The following is an 18,518-nucleotide window of genomic DNA, read 5'->3' on the forward strand; positions in this document are numbered from 1 at the left end:
TTGCTGGCTCCTGACCTAGGCTCATTGTGTATGAAGAGAGCATTGCTCAAAGACAACAGTCTTGATCAGAGATAATGGGATCTTAAGGAGACAGTCACCTGCTCATAGCAGTAGATGATATGAGGTGGCCAAAAACTTATTTGAGAGTGCAGGGCATATAAGTCTGCTATCCTAACCATGCCTACTCAGAAGCAAGTCCTCCTGAATTCAGTGAGGCACAGTCCCATGTAAAGTGGGGTTAGGATTGTGGTCCCAGTCAACTCCTTGATGGGGAGAGCCAATGTGGTATAGTGGTTAAGAGCGGTGGACTCGTAATCTGGTGAACCGGGTTCGCTTCCCCGCTCCTCCACATGCAGCTGCTGGGTGACCTTGGGCTAGTCACACTTCTCTGAAGTCTCTCAGCCCCACTCACCTCACAGAGTGTTTGTTGTGGGGGAGGAAGGGAAAGGGGAGTGTTAGCCGCTTTGAGACTCCTTCGGGTAGTGATAAAGTGGGATATCAAATCCAAACGCTTCTTCTTCTTCTCCTTGAGCTCTTGTTACGAGCTATTGTGCAAAGAAGGAACTAAGAACAAATCCCTCCCTCCAACTTTTGATCTCCAAGTGGGGCCAAGGGAAGGAAGTTTGCCTCTTCTTCAGCCCTTCTGGGTAGTGCCGCCTCCTTCCTTCCTTCCCCTTTCTGCCGCAGCCAGAAGCCGGGCCTCGGCTCTGGTCTCTGCCCCACAGCCTGTCCCCTGGCCGGCTAGCTTCGGCACAGAGAAAGATGTGAGGTGTGGGCTCCTGGTGCCAAGTTCCCCACCCTACTCTGTGCCCGCCGGGGGCTCTTGCCCTGCACAGAAGCAGGAAACACAGGAGCACCAGAAAGAGGAGGAATCCAGGAGTCAGCCGAGTGGAGTATCCCCTGGATCAAAGTCTGAAATGAGGCAGGAGAAGCCGCCGTGGTGTGCTAGGGCTTCGCTGGGGAAGAAGGGCTCATGGCAGGCCACACTCTTCAAAGGTGAGATGGATAGGGACCCTAAAAAGGAGGAAGGAGACACAAAGAGGGAGGGGAAATAGGTGCTGGGTTTCGATTTGTCCTTTGCAGGAGGGTGGCTAGTCTTTGGTGGCTGACTGTACAGCTCCAGCCACCTATTTCCCAACATTTTACTGCAATGTGCTCTACGTGGGGCTACCTTTGAAAATGACCCAGAAACTACAACTAATCCAGAATGCGTCAGCTAGACTGTTGACTGGGGCGGCCGCCGAGACCACATAACACCGCTCTTGAAAGACCTACATTGGCTCCCACTACGTTTCTGAGCTCAGTTCAAAGTGTTGGTGCTGACCTTTAAAGCCCTAAACGGCCTCAGCCCAGTAGACCTGAAGGAGTGTCTCCACCCCCATTGTTCTACCCGGACATTGAGGTCCAGCGCCGAGGGCCTTCTGGCGGTTCCCTCACTGCGAGAAGCTAAGCTACAGGGAACCAGGCAGAGGGCCTTCTCGGTAGTGGCGCCCGCCCTGTGGAACGCCCTCCCACCAGATGTCAAAGAGATAAACAAACCACCCGACATTTAGAAGACATCTGAAGGCAGCCCTGTTCAGGGAAGTTTTTAATGTGTGACATTTTGATGTATTTTTAATCCTTGTTGGAAGCCGCCCAGAGTGGCTGGGGAATTATTATTATTATTATTATTATTATTATTATTATTATTATTATTAATCTTCTATCTGATAGCACGGAAAGAGATTTTGATCTCTCTAAGGGTAATAGGCCACATTCACAACATGCATTTAAGGCACTGTGATACCAATTTATACCATCATGACTTCCCCCAAAGGATTCTGGGAGGTGTGGTTTGTTAAGAGTGCCGAGAGTTGTCAGGTGACTTCTATTTCCCCTCTCATAACTACAATTCCCAGAGATGCCTGTGAAGAGGGATTGACTGCTTAAGCTACTCTGGGAAGTTCTTGGGGGCTGCACTCCAGCAGTGAGCAGGACACACACACACATACACACAAACACATTTTTTTTAAAAATAATAATTTATATACCGTTCTTCGTCTGAAGAGCACAGGGTTGTTTACATATAACTTTGAAACACCATAACATAACCTTTAGAGGAGGCTCTTTTCTCAGTCCTGTCCCCCTCACAGCCAATCTTGGTTAGGATGTAGGACAGGGCCTTCTCAGTAGCTGCTCCCAAACTTTGGAGCTCCTTTCCTAGAGAAGTTAAACCAGTTTCTTCCTTGTCCTTCCCTTCTTATTCCAACATGCTTTTAGGAACTGACTATTCTTAGGGAAAGGGCTGGTGCTGTGATGTTTTTATTGTTATTATCTCTATTTTTAATAGATCATAAATGTGTGTTTGTGTGTGTGTTTAATTATTTTTTAATGATTTCCCCCCTATGTTTGTAGCTTTTGAGTCCTTGTCTGGGAAAAAGCTGGGTTATAAATAAATATTATAATAAATATAACAACCACACACACATATAGGGAATTGTTTTATTATGTACTTGAATTGTGAATGTTTACATTTCAATATTTGTGCAATTTGTTTTTATAATCTATAATCCACTTAGAATCCTACTTTAGCATTAAGTGACATATAAACTAAGAAATTATAATGAAATTATAATAAATTCCCTGCCAGAGAAGAATGGCAGATCAAGTTGATGGATTGTGCCGAAATGGCTAAAACGACCGGAAGAATCAGAAATCAGGAAGACCAAAATTTTAATAAGGAATGGGGAAAATTTATAACTTGTCTTAAAGATCATTGTAAACAGTTAAAATCGTTAGTAGGATTGGAATATCACTTGTAGTTTAATGGTGAATCTTGGACACAATGGAGGGATAGAAGATTTGCATTAGGATTTGATATGTTAGTTGGATGCCTTTTATTGGAGAATTAATAAACGATCTAACAAAAAAAAAAGATTTGGATTATCATAAAAGATACAGGAGGAAATAATAATAATAATAATAATAATAATAATAATAATAATAATAATTTTTATTTATACCCAGCCCTCCCCAGCCAAGGCCAGGCTCAGGGCAGCTAACAAGCAATAATAAAAACAGGTTGAATGAACACAACTTAAAAACAAAATTAAAAATACAACATTAAAATATTGAAACATTAAAATATTAAAATGTAGCCTCATCGCAGGAGGAGAAAAGAAAAGAAAAAAGAAAGAAAGAGGGGGAGGGAATCAAATTGGCTCCAAGCCAAAGGCCAGGCGGAACAACTCTGTCTTACAGGCCCTGCGGAAAGAAATCAGACCCTGCAGGGCCGGGGCCAGTGTTGAAAAGGCCTCTCTTGTTGAGGCTAATCTGACTTCCTTAGGGCCCGGGACCTCTAGGGTGTTGCTATTTATGGACCTTGAAGCTCTCCGTGGGGCATACCGGGAGAGGCGGTCCCGTAGGTACGAGGGTCCTAGGCCGTGAAGGGCTTTAAAGGTCAAAAGCAGCACCTTAAACCTGACCCTATACTCCACCAGTGCAGCTGGAAAAGCACTGGGTGAATATGATCCCATGGCAGAGACTCCGTGAGGAGCCCCGCTGCAGCACTCTGCACCCGCTGGAGTTTCTGGGACAGCTTCAAGGGCAGCCCCTCATAGAGCGAATTACAGTAGTCAAGCCTGGAGGTGACCGTCACATGGATCACTGTGGCCAAGTCGGAACGGGAAAGGTAAGGGACCAACTGAAATTATTAACAATAGGACCCACAAAGGGCAGGAGAAAACTCCAAGAGATCCTTTGCAATCTTGTTTTTATGCTGTGACTGTAAAGTTTTAATCTGAAAAACCAAATAAATAAATTGTAAAAAAGGAAAATAAATTATAATACAGGGACGTGTTTTTGCTCTTCTTTCCCCCGCTTCATAATGCAGCTTCCATCCTGAGTTCCTGCTTCCTCTGGACTCAAGCCCAGGCCAAGACTGGAATACCTATCAAAGCTGAACCAGAAATTCTGCAAGAAGGACGGAGTGTCACATTAACACCAGGAGATATTGATGTGACCACACTTCGTAGCTGCAAATGGTACCGAGGGTCAAGTGCTGATGAAAATCGAATCTTCACCTACTTCCTAGCTCCGGTGATTTCACAGAAAAACGGATCTGCCTTCACTGACAGGGAGACTGGGAGAAGAGACTGTTCCCTTTGTATCACAGATTTAACACCAAGCGACTCTGGAACCTATACACTGGAACCAGAAGGACCTCTGGAACACAGAATAGGGGCTATCAATATAACTGTCCCAGGTATGATTAACTTGTTCTGCAGTCATTCTGACCTTTTATGCGCCCAAATTTGCCTCCTCTGCTGAGCTTCAAGGGCCAAATGACTCTGGAACCTATACATTTGATGTTTTAATACTGTATTTTAATCTTGTTTTTAAGTTGTATTCATTCAACTTGTTTTTATTATTGGTTGTTAGCCGCCCTGAGCCCGGCCTTGGCTGGGGAGGGCAGGGTATAAATAAATTATTATTATTATTATTATTATTATTATTATTATTATTATTATACATTGAGAACAGAAGGGTCTCTGGGTTTTGAAACAGGATCAGGCATGATCCTTCCCCCATCTTTTAGGGGGTCTCGTTGGTGCCTTTAGAAGTTTCTTCCCTTTTATCCCTCCAAATGTGTCCTCTAAGCAGCTTCTGGCTAGGTCTCTGGTCATTTCTGCTGAGGGTTGAGTGAATTTGCCCCCAGCACAACTGTCTCCAAGGAGAAGCCCTTGGCAAGCCCTAAGTGCAAGCAAATTGTGGAGAATTAGAAGAAGAAGAAGGTTTAGGTTCAGGTATTGAAGGCAGCTACCTTTAATAAGGGTTCCTGCTGCAATTCCATAATTCCTAGCACAACACGGTGGGTGTCGAAGCTCCCCTGGGTGGTGGCAACTCCATAAAATGGGCCTTTTAATTGAGGGTAAGGTCTCTTCCCCCCTTATTAAACCCCTCTCACGTGGCAACCATAACCCTCAGTTTTTGCTTGACTCAAGCCCAACTGGGCAACGGCAAGACCCCAACTGAAATAGTTCAGTTGATGCCTTCATTATATACCTTTAGGCTCCAAGCAAAAACATCCCCGCTCTACGTGCGGCTACCTTTGAAGGTGACCTGGAAACTGCAATTAATCCAGAATGCGGCAGCTAGCTGGTTACTGGGAGTGGTCGCCGGAACCACATAACACCAGTTCTGAGAGATCTGCATTGGCTCCCAGTACGTTTCCGCGCACGATTCAAAGTGTTGGTGCTGACCTTTAAAGCCCTAAACGGCCTCGGCCCAGTATACCTGAAGGAGTGTCGCCATCCCCATCGTTCAGCCCAGACACTGAGGGCCTTCTGGCGGTTCCCTCATTGTGAGAAGTGAGGCTACAGGGAACCAGGCAGAGGGCCTTCTCGGTAGTGGCACCCGCCCTGTGGAACGCCCTCCCATCAGATGTCAAAGAGATAAACAACTACCTGACATTCAGAAGACATCTTAAGGCAGCCCTGTTCAGGGAAGTTTTTAATATGAAATGCTGTACTGTTTTTAACACTTGATTGGGAGCCGCCCAGAGTGGCTGGGGAAACTCAGCCAGATGGGCAGGGTATAAATAAATTATTATTATTATTATTATTATTATTATTATTATTATTATTATTATATTGTTATTATTATTATTATTGTTGTTGTTGTTGTTGTTGTTATTATTATTATTATTATTATTATTATTATTATTATTATTATCCCTCTTCCTGCAGGCCTTTGGCTGATTGGCATCCGATGCCCTTTTAAATGTGTTGGTGGGGATTATTTGTTTGTTGCTCTTATTTTTATCATGTATTTTGTGGGTTTTTTATATTGTTATTTTATGTTGTGAACCGTCCTGAGATCTACAGATAAAGGGTGATTAACAAATTTAATTCATTGATTAATAATAAAAATGAGGAAGAAAGCCAAAAGAAAGGAAGAGTTTCTGCTCAGACAGGTTATTCATTACTACTCAGACAGGTTATTCATTACTAGTCCTCAGGGTGTTGCAGGAATTTATGTATAGGTTTGGGGGGGGTTGCCCCTCCAGCAGATATCATGCACATGCAGCCCACTACCAAAATCAGCACAATCACTTTTGTGAATTTTGTGATTTGTCCCGACAAAACACTTCATCACAGTTTCTTCCCATCTATTCGAAGGGCCTTTGCTTCACAATACCAAATGTAAGAATTCACTGATAAATGTTCCTATGTACTGGCTCACTGGGAAAACTTCAGAAATTCATATAGACACATGAGCTCAGCTACTCAGCAGCCCCTCTGCCTGAGTGATAATTCCTGGCATCCTGAGTGCCAGACAGGTAGCCATTCCAGAAATAACAAACCCAGATGAAGACAAAAGGGTGTGATTAACTTGGATGGGAAACAGGGAAATGTAAATATCTTTTTTGTTACACTTGATGGGTATTTGGTGGAGGGCAAGGGGAACCATGGGGCAGGGTCCAGGATGCTCAGATTACTGCCACCAGACCTCCCCTTTCATGATGTAACCGTGATGTGTGAGTGATGTAGTTTGGGGGGTGTAACATGGGGATTAGCAGCTAATAAACGTTTTGGGGCTCTTTTGTTCAGGGCTTCCATCTTGTTCCACTTTGCAGCAGGTGGGAGTCCTGTCGCCACAGTCTTCACTAAAGACCAAACCTACTGGCTGCTGTTTTGCTCTGGTATTCCTGGCTGGTGTCCTTGTTTTTTTTTTTGTCCAAGGGAGCCCTCAGATATCTCCGTTAACAAGCGTCTGCAGATGGAAGGAAACTCAGCCATTGCCTATTACCACCCTTCACTTAAGGAACAGATCCATGGTAGCACCTGCTCTGGGTGGGAAATTGCAGGGCCTGGGTTGTCTAGCTTTTAAAAAGAGAGATTCTTTCATTTCTGTGTTTTGCATCATAACTATGTTATTCTTTCCTCCATTCACCTCGAAAGCCTTGATGTGTTTGAAAAGAGGCAGTCAGCCAGATGGTCCTTATTGATGCTATTGCTGAGTTCCTCCAAACCTTCTTTCTGGTTCCAGATTCTGCTCTGCTGGAAGCAGGAGTCGTTTCTCGGATTGTCGTCGGGTCTCTGGTTGCGCTGACGTTGTTTGGAACACTGCTTTGTGTCTTGTTCTGTGAGTAAGACGTTGGAAGTGCGGAGCCTCAGATTCCTGGGTCATGTCGCCAACTACTGGTGCCCAGGGGTATTGCTGGACAGGGCAGGGGCAGAGGGTCCGTGGAAACAAATGTGCATAAAATGTGTTTGTGCTAACTTAGACATAAATGGCACATTATTATTATTATTATTATTATTATTATTATTATTATTACCCCTCCCATCTGGCTGAGTTTACCCAGCCACTCTGGGCAGCTCCCTACAGAATATTAAAAACACGATAAAACATCAAACATTAAAAACTTCAGATGTCTTCTAAAAGTCAGATAGTTGTTTATTTCCTTGACATCTGAAGGGAGGGTGTTCCATAGGGCGGTCGCCACCAACAAGAAGGCTCTCTGCCTGGTTCCCTGTAGCTTTGCTTCTCGCAGGGAGGGAACCGCCAGAAGGCCCTCGGTGCTGGACCTCAATGTCTGGGCTGAACAATGGGGGTGGAGATGCTCCATCAGGTATACTGGGCCAAGGCCGTTTTAGGGCTTTAAAGGTGAGCACCAACACTTTGAATTGTGCTTGGAAATGTACTGGGAGCCAATGTAGGTCTTTAAGGACCAGTATAATATGGCCTCAGTGGCCACTCCCAGTCACCAGTCTGGCTGCCGCATTCTGGATTAACTGTAGTTTCCGGGTCCCCTTCAAAGGTAGCCCCACACAGAGCGCATTGCAGTAATCCAAGTAGGAGATACCATACTTTTCCGTGTATAAGACTAGGTTATTTTATTTAAAAATTATGTTCAAAATTGTAGTTCGTCTTATACACGGATGCAATGCCCCCCCCCATTTTCTCAATTTTCTCAAAAATAGGGGGCGTCTTATACATGGGGGCATGTTATACACAGAAAAATACGGTAACTAGAGCGTGCAAGCCATCCATGTCACCTTCCCAAAAAAAATCTTCAGTTAAGTCCCTCTTCCATTTGTTTATTCCCCTTTTAATTTTCTGACAGATCCCGCTCCAAATCAGTTCTGCTTCTATCATTTCAATTCTTTACCCCAATATCACCCCTTATTATAAAGAATAAAACATAAAAGCAAAGCTCTGTGTAGGGTGAATGTTCAGGTTTGATTCCCACTTTTCTTCCTCCTTCAGGGGTCTGTCGTCTGAGATTTAAGACTTCTGCCCAGGTTGTATCTGCACCTCCTTTACCTGACAATGTTCCCTTTTCTGGACAGGTGAGACCTCAGTATAGCGAGGGAAGCCGTTTCAACTGCCAAATCCTATTTCAAGTTTATTTTCAGCATGCAGACTATGTGCAGTCCATTTAAGATCATGAAAGGATTGCAAGGGCCCTGCCCCAAGGAATATACAATCAGTAAGGCAGGAAAAGGATTAGCAGTTGACAACTCAGCAAAGGGGGTGGGGCTGGGACACGAAAAATCGGCTTTCTAAAAGGGGGGGCTGCCCTCCTCTGGCGCGTTAAAAAATATTTTGCAAGCCTGCATCTCCCCAGGGTTCACCTAAGCCTGTTGATACCTGCTTTCATTTTTCAACGGATCCATTTTGGTTCAATTTCTGTTACCACACAGCACTCAACCAGAGCCAGGGGCTTTTCAACACTGGCTCCGGCCTGGTGGAATGCTCTGTCTCATGAGACCAGGGCCCTGCAGGATCTGATTTCTTTCTGCAGGGCCTGTAAGACAAAGTTGTTCCACCTGGCCTTTGGCTTGGAATCAACTTGATCCCCTTCCCCTCTATCCTTTTTCCTTTCTCCTTCTGTGATGGAACTCCTATTTGGGGACTTCCTTGGCTTTTTCTGGCCCACATAGAACCAGTCTGGGTAGTTGGCCTTGGTGAAAATTTGACGTTTTCATCCCCAAAAAGTTTTTGATTTGAGTTTCTACTGAAATGAGGCTGCATTTTCATGTTGTATTTTAATCTTGTTTTTAAGTTGTATTTTAATCAATTGTTTTATACTTGGAGTTAGCCGCCTGCCTGGTCTTGGCTGGGGAGGGCAGGGTATAAATAATTATTATTATTATTATTATTAAGTTTGCTATTAGAACTAGCCATATTCAGAATTCAGCCCTAACACACTGTCTGGGCTCAACAGTTCACCAGTCCCTGCTACTCATGCTGTTGCTTAATAACCAAGAACTGTTCTTTAGCATCATTACTCTTACTGTCGTTTGTCTTAAATCCAGGTCAAGTCTGACAGCTCCTCTGATCCCAACCGCATGTACCAGGTAGGTGAAGGTTCTTCACATTCATCCTTCTCTCAGAAAAGACATGTGATCCCATATGAACTCCTCTCTCAAAGGGACAGAGCCACTGGTAGGAAAGGCCCTACTAGCCTTCTTAAGCCCTCAGATGACTTTGGTCTCTGGCTGAAACAACATCCACTTTAACTCAGCAACATGGTTGACTGGGAGCTGTCCGTGGTCCTGATTTACCTGGCCTGACCAAGCCCCTGAGCTCCAGCAGAATCAGAAAGGCAGAAACTTTCAGACATGCAGGCGAACACCTCCTTCACATATGCTGACCTTTAAAGTAACATCCTAACATCCAAGCTGATGGGATATTTGTTCTGAATATGGATTCAGGTTTGCCCCTCCCTTCCTCTTCCTTTCTTGGTTAAAAGTCGTTTGTCTTAAGAACTTAAAAGAGTTCTTAAGACAACTAGCAAAACTGACAGGAAGCGTTAGAGGTGTATTGAACCAGAAAATATTTGGAGAATGGAGAATATTTAAGGATTATATAAGATCATATTGTACCAATCACACCATAATAGCAGAACTAGAGTGATACTTGTAAACACAACAAATACCGTTTGTGGAGTAGACGGGAACAATATTAAAGAATATAAAACTGTGCGAAAAAAATGACAGTATAAACAGTACAATGAGAATGATTGGAAGACTCATTTTGTCAGAAGTCTTTTTTATTTAAGTGTTTAATTAAGTATTAATTAGGAAGATGAAGTGGGGGTTTTTATGTACGTAAATTTGCTTTTTTTTTCTTTTTTCTGTGTTTTCTTTTCTTTTGTCTTAATTTTTTTTTAAATTTTCTTTTTGTAGTATGAGATTGTAAATTCTTTGTATAAGTGTGTAATTTAAATTAATAAAGATTTATATATATATATATATATATATATATATATATATAAGAACTTAGAAGAGTCTTAAAATAAATAATTAAAGTACAGTTTTAGTTTAAAAGATTCCCTCTTCCTGCCCAATTGTCAAAGACTCGGGACAATTTTATGGCAGATAAGTCTATTAAAGGCTATTAATATGACTGGCTGTGTGGTACCTCCATGGTTAGAATCATAGGTTCACGGAACTGTAAAGTTGGAAGAGACCCAAACGGTCATCTAGTCCAACGCCCTGCAATACTAGAGAATCCCTGACAGATAGCCATCAAGGCTCAGTGGCCAACTTCCCAGGATACCCAGGTTAAAAAAGAAAGTTTTGCTCTCGGTGCTTCTGTCTCATGCAACTCCATTTCATCCTCAGGCCCTCCAACAGAGAGACCAGCCAATGTACAACCAGCCAAAGTGGTAATGCATGAAACCACCAATGTCCATTTTACTTCGCTTCAATGGAAGGGCACACCCTGGAAGTCCAAAGTACAGCCCCCTGGTTCTCTGGTTAAAGCGATCTTGTGGAAGGGCAAAGGAGACCTTGGAGATCCAGTTGGAATAAAAGTTCTGAGCTAGCTCTGAATCTGCATGAAATAGTTTCCGATGCCCTACTCTGGGAAGCTCTCCCCATGATGGCCATTAAATTCATCAAAATGTTACTTGTGTGGCCAGTGACTGAGTCTGCAAATATAGCTCATGGCATCCTTTGCCAACCAGGTGCCTGGCAGATGTTTTTGATTACAACCCCCATCAGATCCAGCCAACCTCTGGGGAGCACCTGTTTCTGGATTAAAGAAACAGAAAACCATGTTCCATTTTTTGCTATGGACGGAGCTGGTCCAAAAGAATTGGTTGCCTGAGGCAACAAGAGTAGTTGAGCATTTCTTTTTGGCAAAGTTGTTGAGCTTGCAAAAGTTCTTCCTTCTTGGCAGCAATAAGTAATTAGCAATTTGTTATACTTTCAAATCAGCTGCCTGAGGCTGCTATCTCACTCTGCCCAATGGAAGGGCCAGCCCTGGCTAATGGGCCAACTGCCTCCTTTCTTGGTGGTGTAAGAACATGCTCCATGGTCAAGGAAAAAAGGTAAAGGACCCCTGGATGGTTTAAGTCCAGTCAAAGGCAACTATGGGGTTGTGGCACTCATCTCGCTTCAGGCCAAGGGAGCCGGTGTTTGTCCACAGACAGCTTTGCAGGTCATGTGGCCAGCAGGACTAAACCGCTTCTGGCACAACGGAACACAATGACGGAAACCTGAGTACACGGAAATGCCGTTTACCTTCCCGCTGCAGTGGTGCCTATTTATCTACTTGCGTGTGCTTTTGAACATGGTATATCCAGTTGATGAGGATTGAAAAACCAAGGAAGATGATCTCTTAAGTTCGCAATGCTTTGCCCAGGCCTTCTCCAACCCATAACCCCAGAATCTCTGTTTCATTTGCTTTTATATATTTTTGTACTGTTTTATTTGTTTTGGGTAGTATATCAGAGAGAGAGAGAGTACATAGTACACCGCTTACAGATTTTAAGCACTTTGGAAATGCTTTTAAATAAATCAATAAAGCTGCTGGTAGATGCAATTTGAAAATAAAGGAAATTTCCTGAATCACCACCAGGAGGTGCATGTATTGAGAGAGTTCCTTGAAATTCAGTGGAATAAATTTCTGAGTAAGGTCATCCTTCTAGGAGGGGTGAACTGCAGGTGTCCCCCCCCCCCAAATCAGTCTTTGTCAAAGTGCGTTGGCAAATGTCCTGGCAACTTGGTTGCCGGGTGAAATAGATTAACCCAAGTCCTTTTTCGTCTGGTTTCCAACCTAGTTTTATTTGTTAGTTTGCTTTTTACCTTTCTTTAAAGAAAAAAAACCGACTCTGGGGTTGCGGCGCTCATCTCGCTTTATTGGCCGAGGGAGCCGGCGTACAGCTCCCGGGTCATGTGGCCAGCATGACTAAGCCGCTTCTGGCGAACCAGAGCTGCGCACGGAAATGCCGTTTACCTTCTCGCCGGAGCGGCACCTATTTATCTACTTGCACTTTGACGTGCTTTCGAACTGCTAGGTTGGCAGGAGCAAGGACCGAGCAACAGGAGCTCACCCCGTCACGGGGATTCGAACCGCCAACCTTCTGATCGGCAAGTCCTAGGCTCTGTGGTTTAACCCACAGCACCATCTGTGTCCCTTTTACCTTTCTTTACCACCCATCAACTTAACTGTGCTCTCAGCAGAAGACAAATTATCTCTAGAGAACTTAACCGCTGCTGACATTAACACTGGCCACAGACAAGGCATGAAGCGAAGGAAGGAAGACGAGCTTACTCCATCCATGTCATAAGCAGAGGTTGGATGGCCATCTGTCCTGGATGCTTTGGCTGAGATTCCTTCATTGCAAGGGGTTGAACTAGATGACCCCTGGAGGTCCCTTCCAACTCTACAATTCTATGATTCTGAGATTCTATGACCCTAGAGTCTAGCAGTGACCAGAGTCAGACTCCTGTTCCACTGGCTAAGGCACTGGACCAAGTTCCTGCCATTGAGCTTGGCAGCCAGGGGCAAATTAAATGATATCCCATGGTGCAAGGTAAAAGTTCCTGTTAAAGGTTGTTGTTGTTGTTTAGTCATTTAGTCGTGTCCGACTCTTCGTGACCCCATGGACCAGAGCACGCCAGGCACTCCTGTCTTCCACTGCCTCCCGCAGTTTGGTCAAACTCATGCTGGTAGCTTCGAGAACACTGTCCAACCATCTCGTCCTCTGCCGTCCCCTTCTCCTTGTGCCCTCCATCTTTCCCAGCATCAGGGTCTTTTCCAGGGAGTCTTCTCTTCCCATGAGGTAGCTGAAATATTGGAGCCTCAGCTTCACGATCTGTCCTTCCAGTGAGCACTCAGGGCTGATTTCCTTCAGAATGGAGAGGTTTGATCTTCTTGCAGTCCATGGGACTCTCAAGAGTCTCCTCCAGCACCATAATTCAAAAGCATCCATTCTTCGGCGATCAGCCTTCTTCATGGTCCAGCTCTCACTTCCATACATCACTACTGGGAAAACCATAAAGGAGCTGAGCTTAATTTTATCTATGAAAAGTTAAGTCTCCAAGGAGATGAGAGACTGTTGCTGCCCCACTGAGGGGGAAAGTCCTCTTGAAGAAGAGACTGCCATTTCCTGAACAGCCGCTAGAGGGACACAGAATCCCATATAAATAAAAAGACAGGGTGTTGGGGAGTTGATAGAAAACATCCAATCTCGGTTTTGAAAGTCAGTGGGTGGTCTCCAGCAAATATTCCTATCTCAGCCTAATTTATCTCACAGGGTTGTCGTAGGGATAAGATGGAGTAATTCCAGACCCACCGTCCGGAGCTCCTTGGAGGAAGTGTGGGATGTGATATATAACACCACCACAGCCAGCAACAGGCTCAGCTTGTGGGCTGTTGATTTGCAAGGCTGTGTCTTAATGAAGTATATTGCGAGAATGCTTAATGGGCGCTGGTGCTGCTTCTCCATTAATACAGAACACACATTAAGTGCTCAGGAAACCATTTTTACTGCGTTGCCTGAATCAAGAGGCGTTGTCATCACTAAATACCTCCTCAAATGATGGGGCATTTAAATGCATTTCACGAGATGCAATTAGTGCCTAATCAGTTCAGTTGTTTTCAAAATGTGTGCAGAAATTAATTCGGTATCCCAACAGTTCTGTTTTGTTTTTTTGCAATTTGGAGAGGGGTGCATCTTTGGAGGCCCAAACCCTAATCTTGTCCCATCACCAACTTTGGTTGCCATCCCAGTCATATTTAAGGAATGAGGTGGGGAGGAATGTTATCCCTTGTCTCAGGCAGCAAAATGTCTTGGGCCAGCTCTGCAGGTAGCCAACATCCAAAGGGATTTGTGCCTGTGCACGTGTTATAATTAGGATTTTCCATCTCAGGCGCCAAAAATGTCTTCAGCCACCACTCTGTCAAGGTTGCCAATGGCAGGGCACCGCCGGGTGCCCCTGCAGAGCCCTGCCCTGGTGCCCACAGGGTCTCACTGCCCCCATTCCTCCACAGGCACAAATCAGGTTTGAAAGAAGCAAGAATCCTCTCCCCAGCAACAATTTCCAGGAGGATCACCACACAAAAAAGTAAATACTTTTTTTACAAAAAAATAGCTTGGACAAAAGTTACAACACTCTTTTTTCAAACCTCGAGGCGGCGTGGATCTACTGTGAAACTAATGAAGCTTAAGTTTCAGGGACCCTAATCCTGAAGGATGGAAGTGAGAGCTGGACCAAGGCTGATCGCCGAAGAATTGATGCTTTTGAATTCTGGTGCTGGAGGAGACTCTTGAGAGTCCCATGGACTGCAAGAAGATCAAACCTATCCATTCTGAAGGAAATCAGCCCTGAGTGCTCACTGGAAGGTCAGATCCTGAAGCTGAGGCTCCAATACTTTGGCCACCTCATGAGAAGAGAAGACTCCCTGATGCTGGGAAAGATGGAGGGCACAAGAAGGGGACGACAGAGGACGAGATGGGTGGACAGTGTTCTCGAAGCTACGAACATGAGTTTGACCAAACTGCGGGAGGCAGTGGAAGACAGGAGTGCCTGGCGTGCTCTGGTCCAGGGGGTCACGAAGAGTCGGACTCGACTAAACGACTAAACAACAACAACAACAATCCTGAAGAGGCCCCAGAAGCAACTTTTGATTACAATTTGTGTGTTGAGAAGACCCAATTTGAGTCACACAACTCTAATTGGTTAATCTTGCGTTGAATATATTTCAAGAATCCCAAAGTTTGAGAGTCAGTAGTGCAGATGTTGTAAAGGTGTGGTGATCTGTAGGGGAACAATCCCCTTGAAGAATCATACAACTGTAGCGTTGGAAGAGATCACGAGGGTCAAGCCAGTCTAATCCTTGCAATGCAGAGATCTTTTGCCCAACATGGACTCGAACCCACGACCTTGAGATTAAGTGTCTCATGCTCTACCGACTGAGCTACCCAGAGCTCGTTGCTGGCTGCGAAGGGCCTCCCATGACAGTTCAAGCTTCAGGGCCCCAGAAATGTAGGCTCGCCACTGCTTTGGGTTTGGAAGTGTGGGTTTGTGAGTGTGGTTCTCGTGTGCGTAATTGCGCAACAAGCACCGAGCGGTGCAAGCGCGGTTCCGCCGTGTGGCCGGGAAAGTTTCCCAGGCTTGTGGATGCTCCCAGGGTTCCCCGAAGGTTGGCGACCCCCTTTTCCTCCCGTGCCACGTTTCTGCCCGAAATTCGCCCTGCCTTTCGGGGCGGGAGGGCGCCCTGGGCGCTTCCCAGACGTGGCGGGACGGGCGCGCCCTGGCTCTTCCTCCTCCTGCTCCCCTAACGGGAAGTGTCTGCTCGGCAAGGCGGGGCCGATCGAGGCTTCAGTGGCCGCTGGCTGGTTGTGGGCAGAGTCCTCTTCTCCCCGCCTCCGACGGCCGCGCCTTTCCTGCGAATCCCGCTACCTGGCCGAGGACGCGGCGGGCTGGAGCGCGCAGACCGGGTACAAGCCCGGCCCCCGAGGGCGGGACGAGCGAGGCAGGGTAGGGCAGGGCAGGGTCGCCACTAGGCTGCCGGATCTCCAGCCGGGCAGATCAGAACCCAGAGATCTGTGGCCGGGCGCTGGTGAGCAGCTGGAAGCGAAGGGGCCCCCTCCCACCGCGAAGCGAAGCCCCGCCATGGGCAGGCACGAGGCGTGGAGACCCCCCGGGTGGAGGTGCTCCTGGCACACGGCGTTCCTAGCAGGTGAGGCGGATCGGGACCCTAAAAGAGAGCCACACAGATTTGTTTATGGGGGGATCTTAAAGGAATGGGGCTTCTCTCTCTGGCCCCGCTTGTCTGCCCTGTAGTGGGCTCCCCAGCAACTATGATTCTGTGTTGAGATCCCTGCATTTGCAGAGGGTTGGACTAGACGACCCTCCTGCTCCCAAAGTTGGAAGGGATCCAGATCTAGTCCAAACCTCTGTGTGGGGCTCAAACCCACAACTCTGAGATCAAGAGTTTTGTGCTCTACCAACTGAGCTACCCAGGGGATGATTGCACGATTCTAGCTCATTTGATTACTGTGTTTATTGCATTTATTAGAGCAAGATCCATGGGGTGATCAGATGTTTTGTGACCATTCAATTCATCGCTCTTGATTTTGGCTTCGGTGCCCCTTAGCGCCATAGTTCCACGCTCATGGCAAATTGCGCCTGAATAGCTACTGTCTTTCCACCTCTTCCTGAGAATCTCCTAGGTGTTCACTTTTTACAAACTTTTGAATACTTTTGCAGGGTTGAGGCAATTTCGTGGAACAGGAAGCTACCAATGGCTGCTAGGCAGGCAGGCTACAGATTACCTCTGGTGTCAAATACAGTCCCTGAATTCCAGTCCCTGGGGATCTGGAGCAGGAGAGGGTGGTTGTACTCATGACCAGTTTGTGGGCTTCACAGAGGCATCTGGTTGCCGCTGTGGGACCAGAATACTGGATTAGAAGAGTCCTGATCCAGAAGCCAGGCTGTCCTTATGTTCTTAGGTTTCACAGGTTCCCTAACCCAAATCAAAGGATCTTTTAGCACCTAGAACCTAGTCAATCCCTCTTCATAGGGTCAAGTTACACGGGAGATCGGTGATTAGGGTTGCAATCTTATGCCTACTTTTCTGGGAGTAAGTCCTACTAAACTCAGTGGGACTTACTTCTGCGTAGACATGTAAATGTTTGCATTGTAGATCTCCCAACAGCTTTAAAAAACTTTCATGGGGAGTGGAGGCAAAATGGACCAGGGTGGCAGAATTTGGTGGAGAAGAGCTTAATTCTCTTCACTCAAACATACCATGTGACCAAAACTGCCTGCCACTGCAGGTGTTAATGGACATGATTTTGGGTCAGTGGTGTCTTTCCCCCCTCGAGGACTAATGGCAGCTTTTGGAGTGCAGTGTTCATTTAAGGAAATAGTCCCGCAAGGTGGGGGGGAGCAGGGTTTTAAAAAGGGCCCCTTTCTCCTGAGCTGCAATCCTTGTCGAGCTCATCCTTCTTTGAGGTTGTTGTTGGGCAGGGGTCAGCAAATGTTTCAGCAGGAGGCCGGTCCACTGTCCCTCAGACCTTGTGGGGGGCCGGACTATATTTTTTTTGGGGGGGATGAACTAATTCCTATGCCCCACAAATAGCCCAGAGATGAATTTTAAATAAAAGCCCACATTCTACTCATGTGAAAACACCAGGCAGGCCCCACAAATAACCCAGAGGTGCATTTTAAATAAAAGGACACATTCTACTCATGTAAAAACACCAAGCAGGCCCCACAAATAACCCAGAGATGCATTTTAAATAAAAGGACACATTCTACTCATGTAAAAACACACTGATTCCCAGACTGTCCGTGGGCTGGATTTAGAAGGCAATTGAGCCTTAATTTGCCTACCCATTCTGTTGGGTGACATGACTTTCCTGCCCATAGATCCAAAACAATTCCAATGGAAATTCCCATCCCCATGGAAGGGATGAGATGGAAAGTGAGAGAGATAAAAGGAAGGCAAAGGTTATAGTTCTATGCACCGTTTGCTGATAATGCTGAGGTTTATAGAATACTTGTATGGCTAAGGAAAAGAGGCAGTGTTAGAAACTCAGATATATAAGTTAGGCTCCAAATGGCTCCTTAAACCAAGGTTATAGTTGCCAAAGCGGAAGACCTAGTTGCCATTTGGGGGCCAGACAGTTCGAAAGTCATATTTTTCAATACAACGTTTTGGTTTCTGAAGTTCATTCTGATTGTGCAGATAAAATATAATGGATAGAATTCTACAGGATGTGTTGCTAGTGTGTGAAAACAGTCCAGATCCAAGAATCCCCAGGTAGGCGGGATACATGCTTTTTGACTATACTGTTTCAGAACACAGGTCAGGTGTGACAGCTGACTTAATGATCTCCATTATAAATAAAAAATAAAAAAATATTATTGTCTATTTTCTTTTACTTTTGTTCATATGCTCATTAATGTGGGCATTGTAATTATATCAGCACTCTTTTGGGCTAAAGTCTCTTTGAAATAGTGTAAAAGCCCATAACAGCAAGACTTTGGGGGCATATCTTAATCACCTGATGGCCTTTTGGAATATGATTACTACACGTGCTGATATCTGTTCTTTTTGCCTAGAACAGGTCTTTTGCTTGCAGTTAAGTTTCCTTCTTTTCTTCTCCACACTGCAGCCTCCATCCTGAGTTCCTGCTTCCTGTTGACTCGAGCCCAGGAGACAACTGGAATAAGTATCAGTGTTGTTCCAGAAGTGCTGAAAGAAGGAGATAGTGTCACCTTAAA

The 18,518-nt window shown here is 45.5% G+C and overlaps 1 protein-coding gene across 1 annotated transcript; it reads left to right on the forward strand.

Annotated features, from left to right (window-relative positions):
• Positions 1–549: 549 nt before the first annotated feature.
• Positions 550–10,826, forward strand: LOC307221318 (uncharacterized protein). The gene is made up of 6 exons (XM_079985760.1): positions 550–996; positions 3,872–4,243; positions 7,030–7,125; positions 8,254–8,336; positions 9,306–9,347; positions 10,617–10,826. Exons 1-6 carry the CDS (start codon positions 918–920, stop codon positions 10,662–10,664), a joined length of 720 nt encoding a protein of 239 aa, XP_079841886.1. The 5' UTR covers positions 550–917; the 3' UTR covers positions 10,665–10,826.
• The last annotated feature ends 7,692 nt before the right edge of the window (positions 10,827–18,518 follow it).

The sequence above is a fragment of the Podarcis cretensis genome (genome assembly GCF_951804945.1).
Source record: "Podarcis cretensis genome assembly, chromosome: 8".
Taxonomy (NCBI): Eukaryota; Metazoa; Chordata; class Lepidosauria; order Squamata; family Lacertidae; genus Podarcis; species Podarcis cretensis.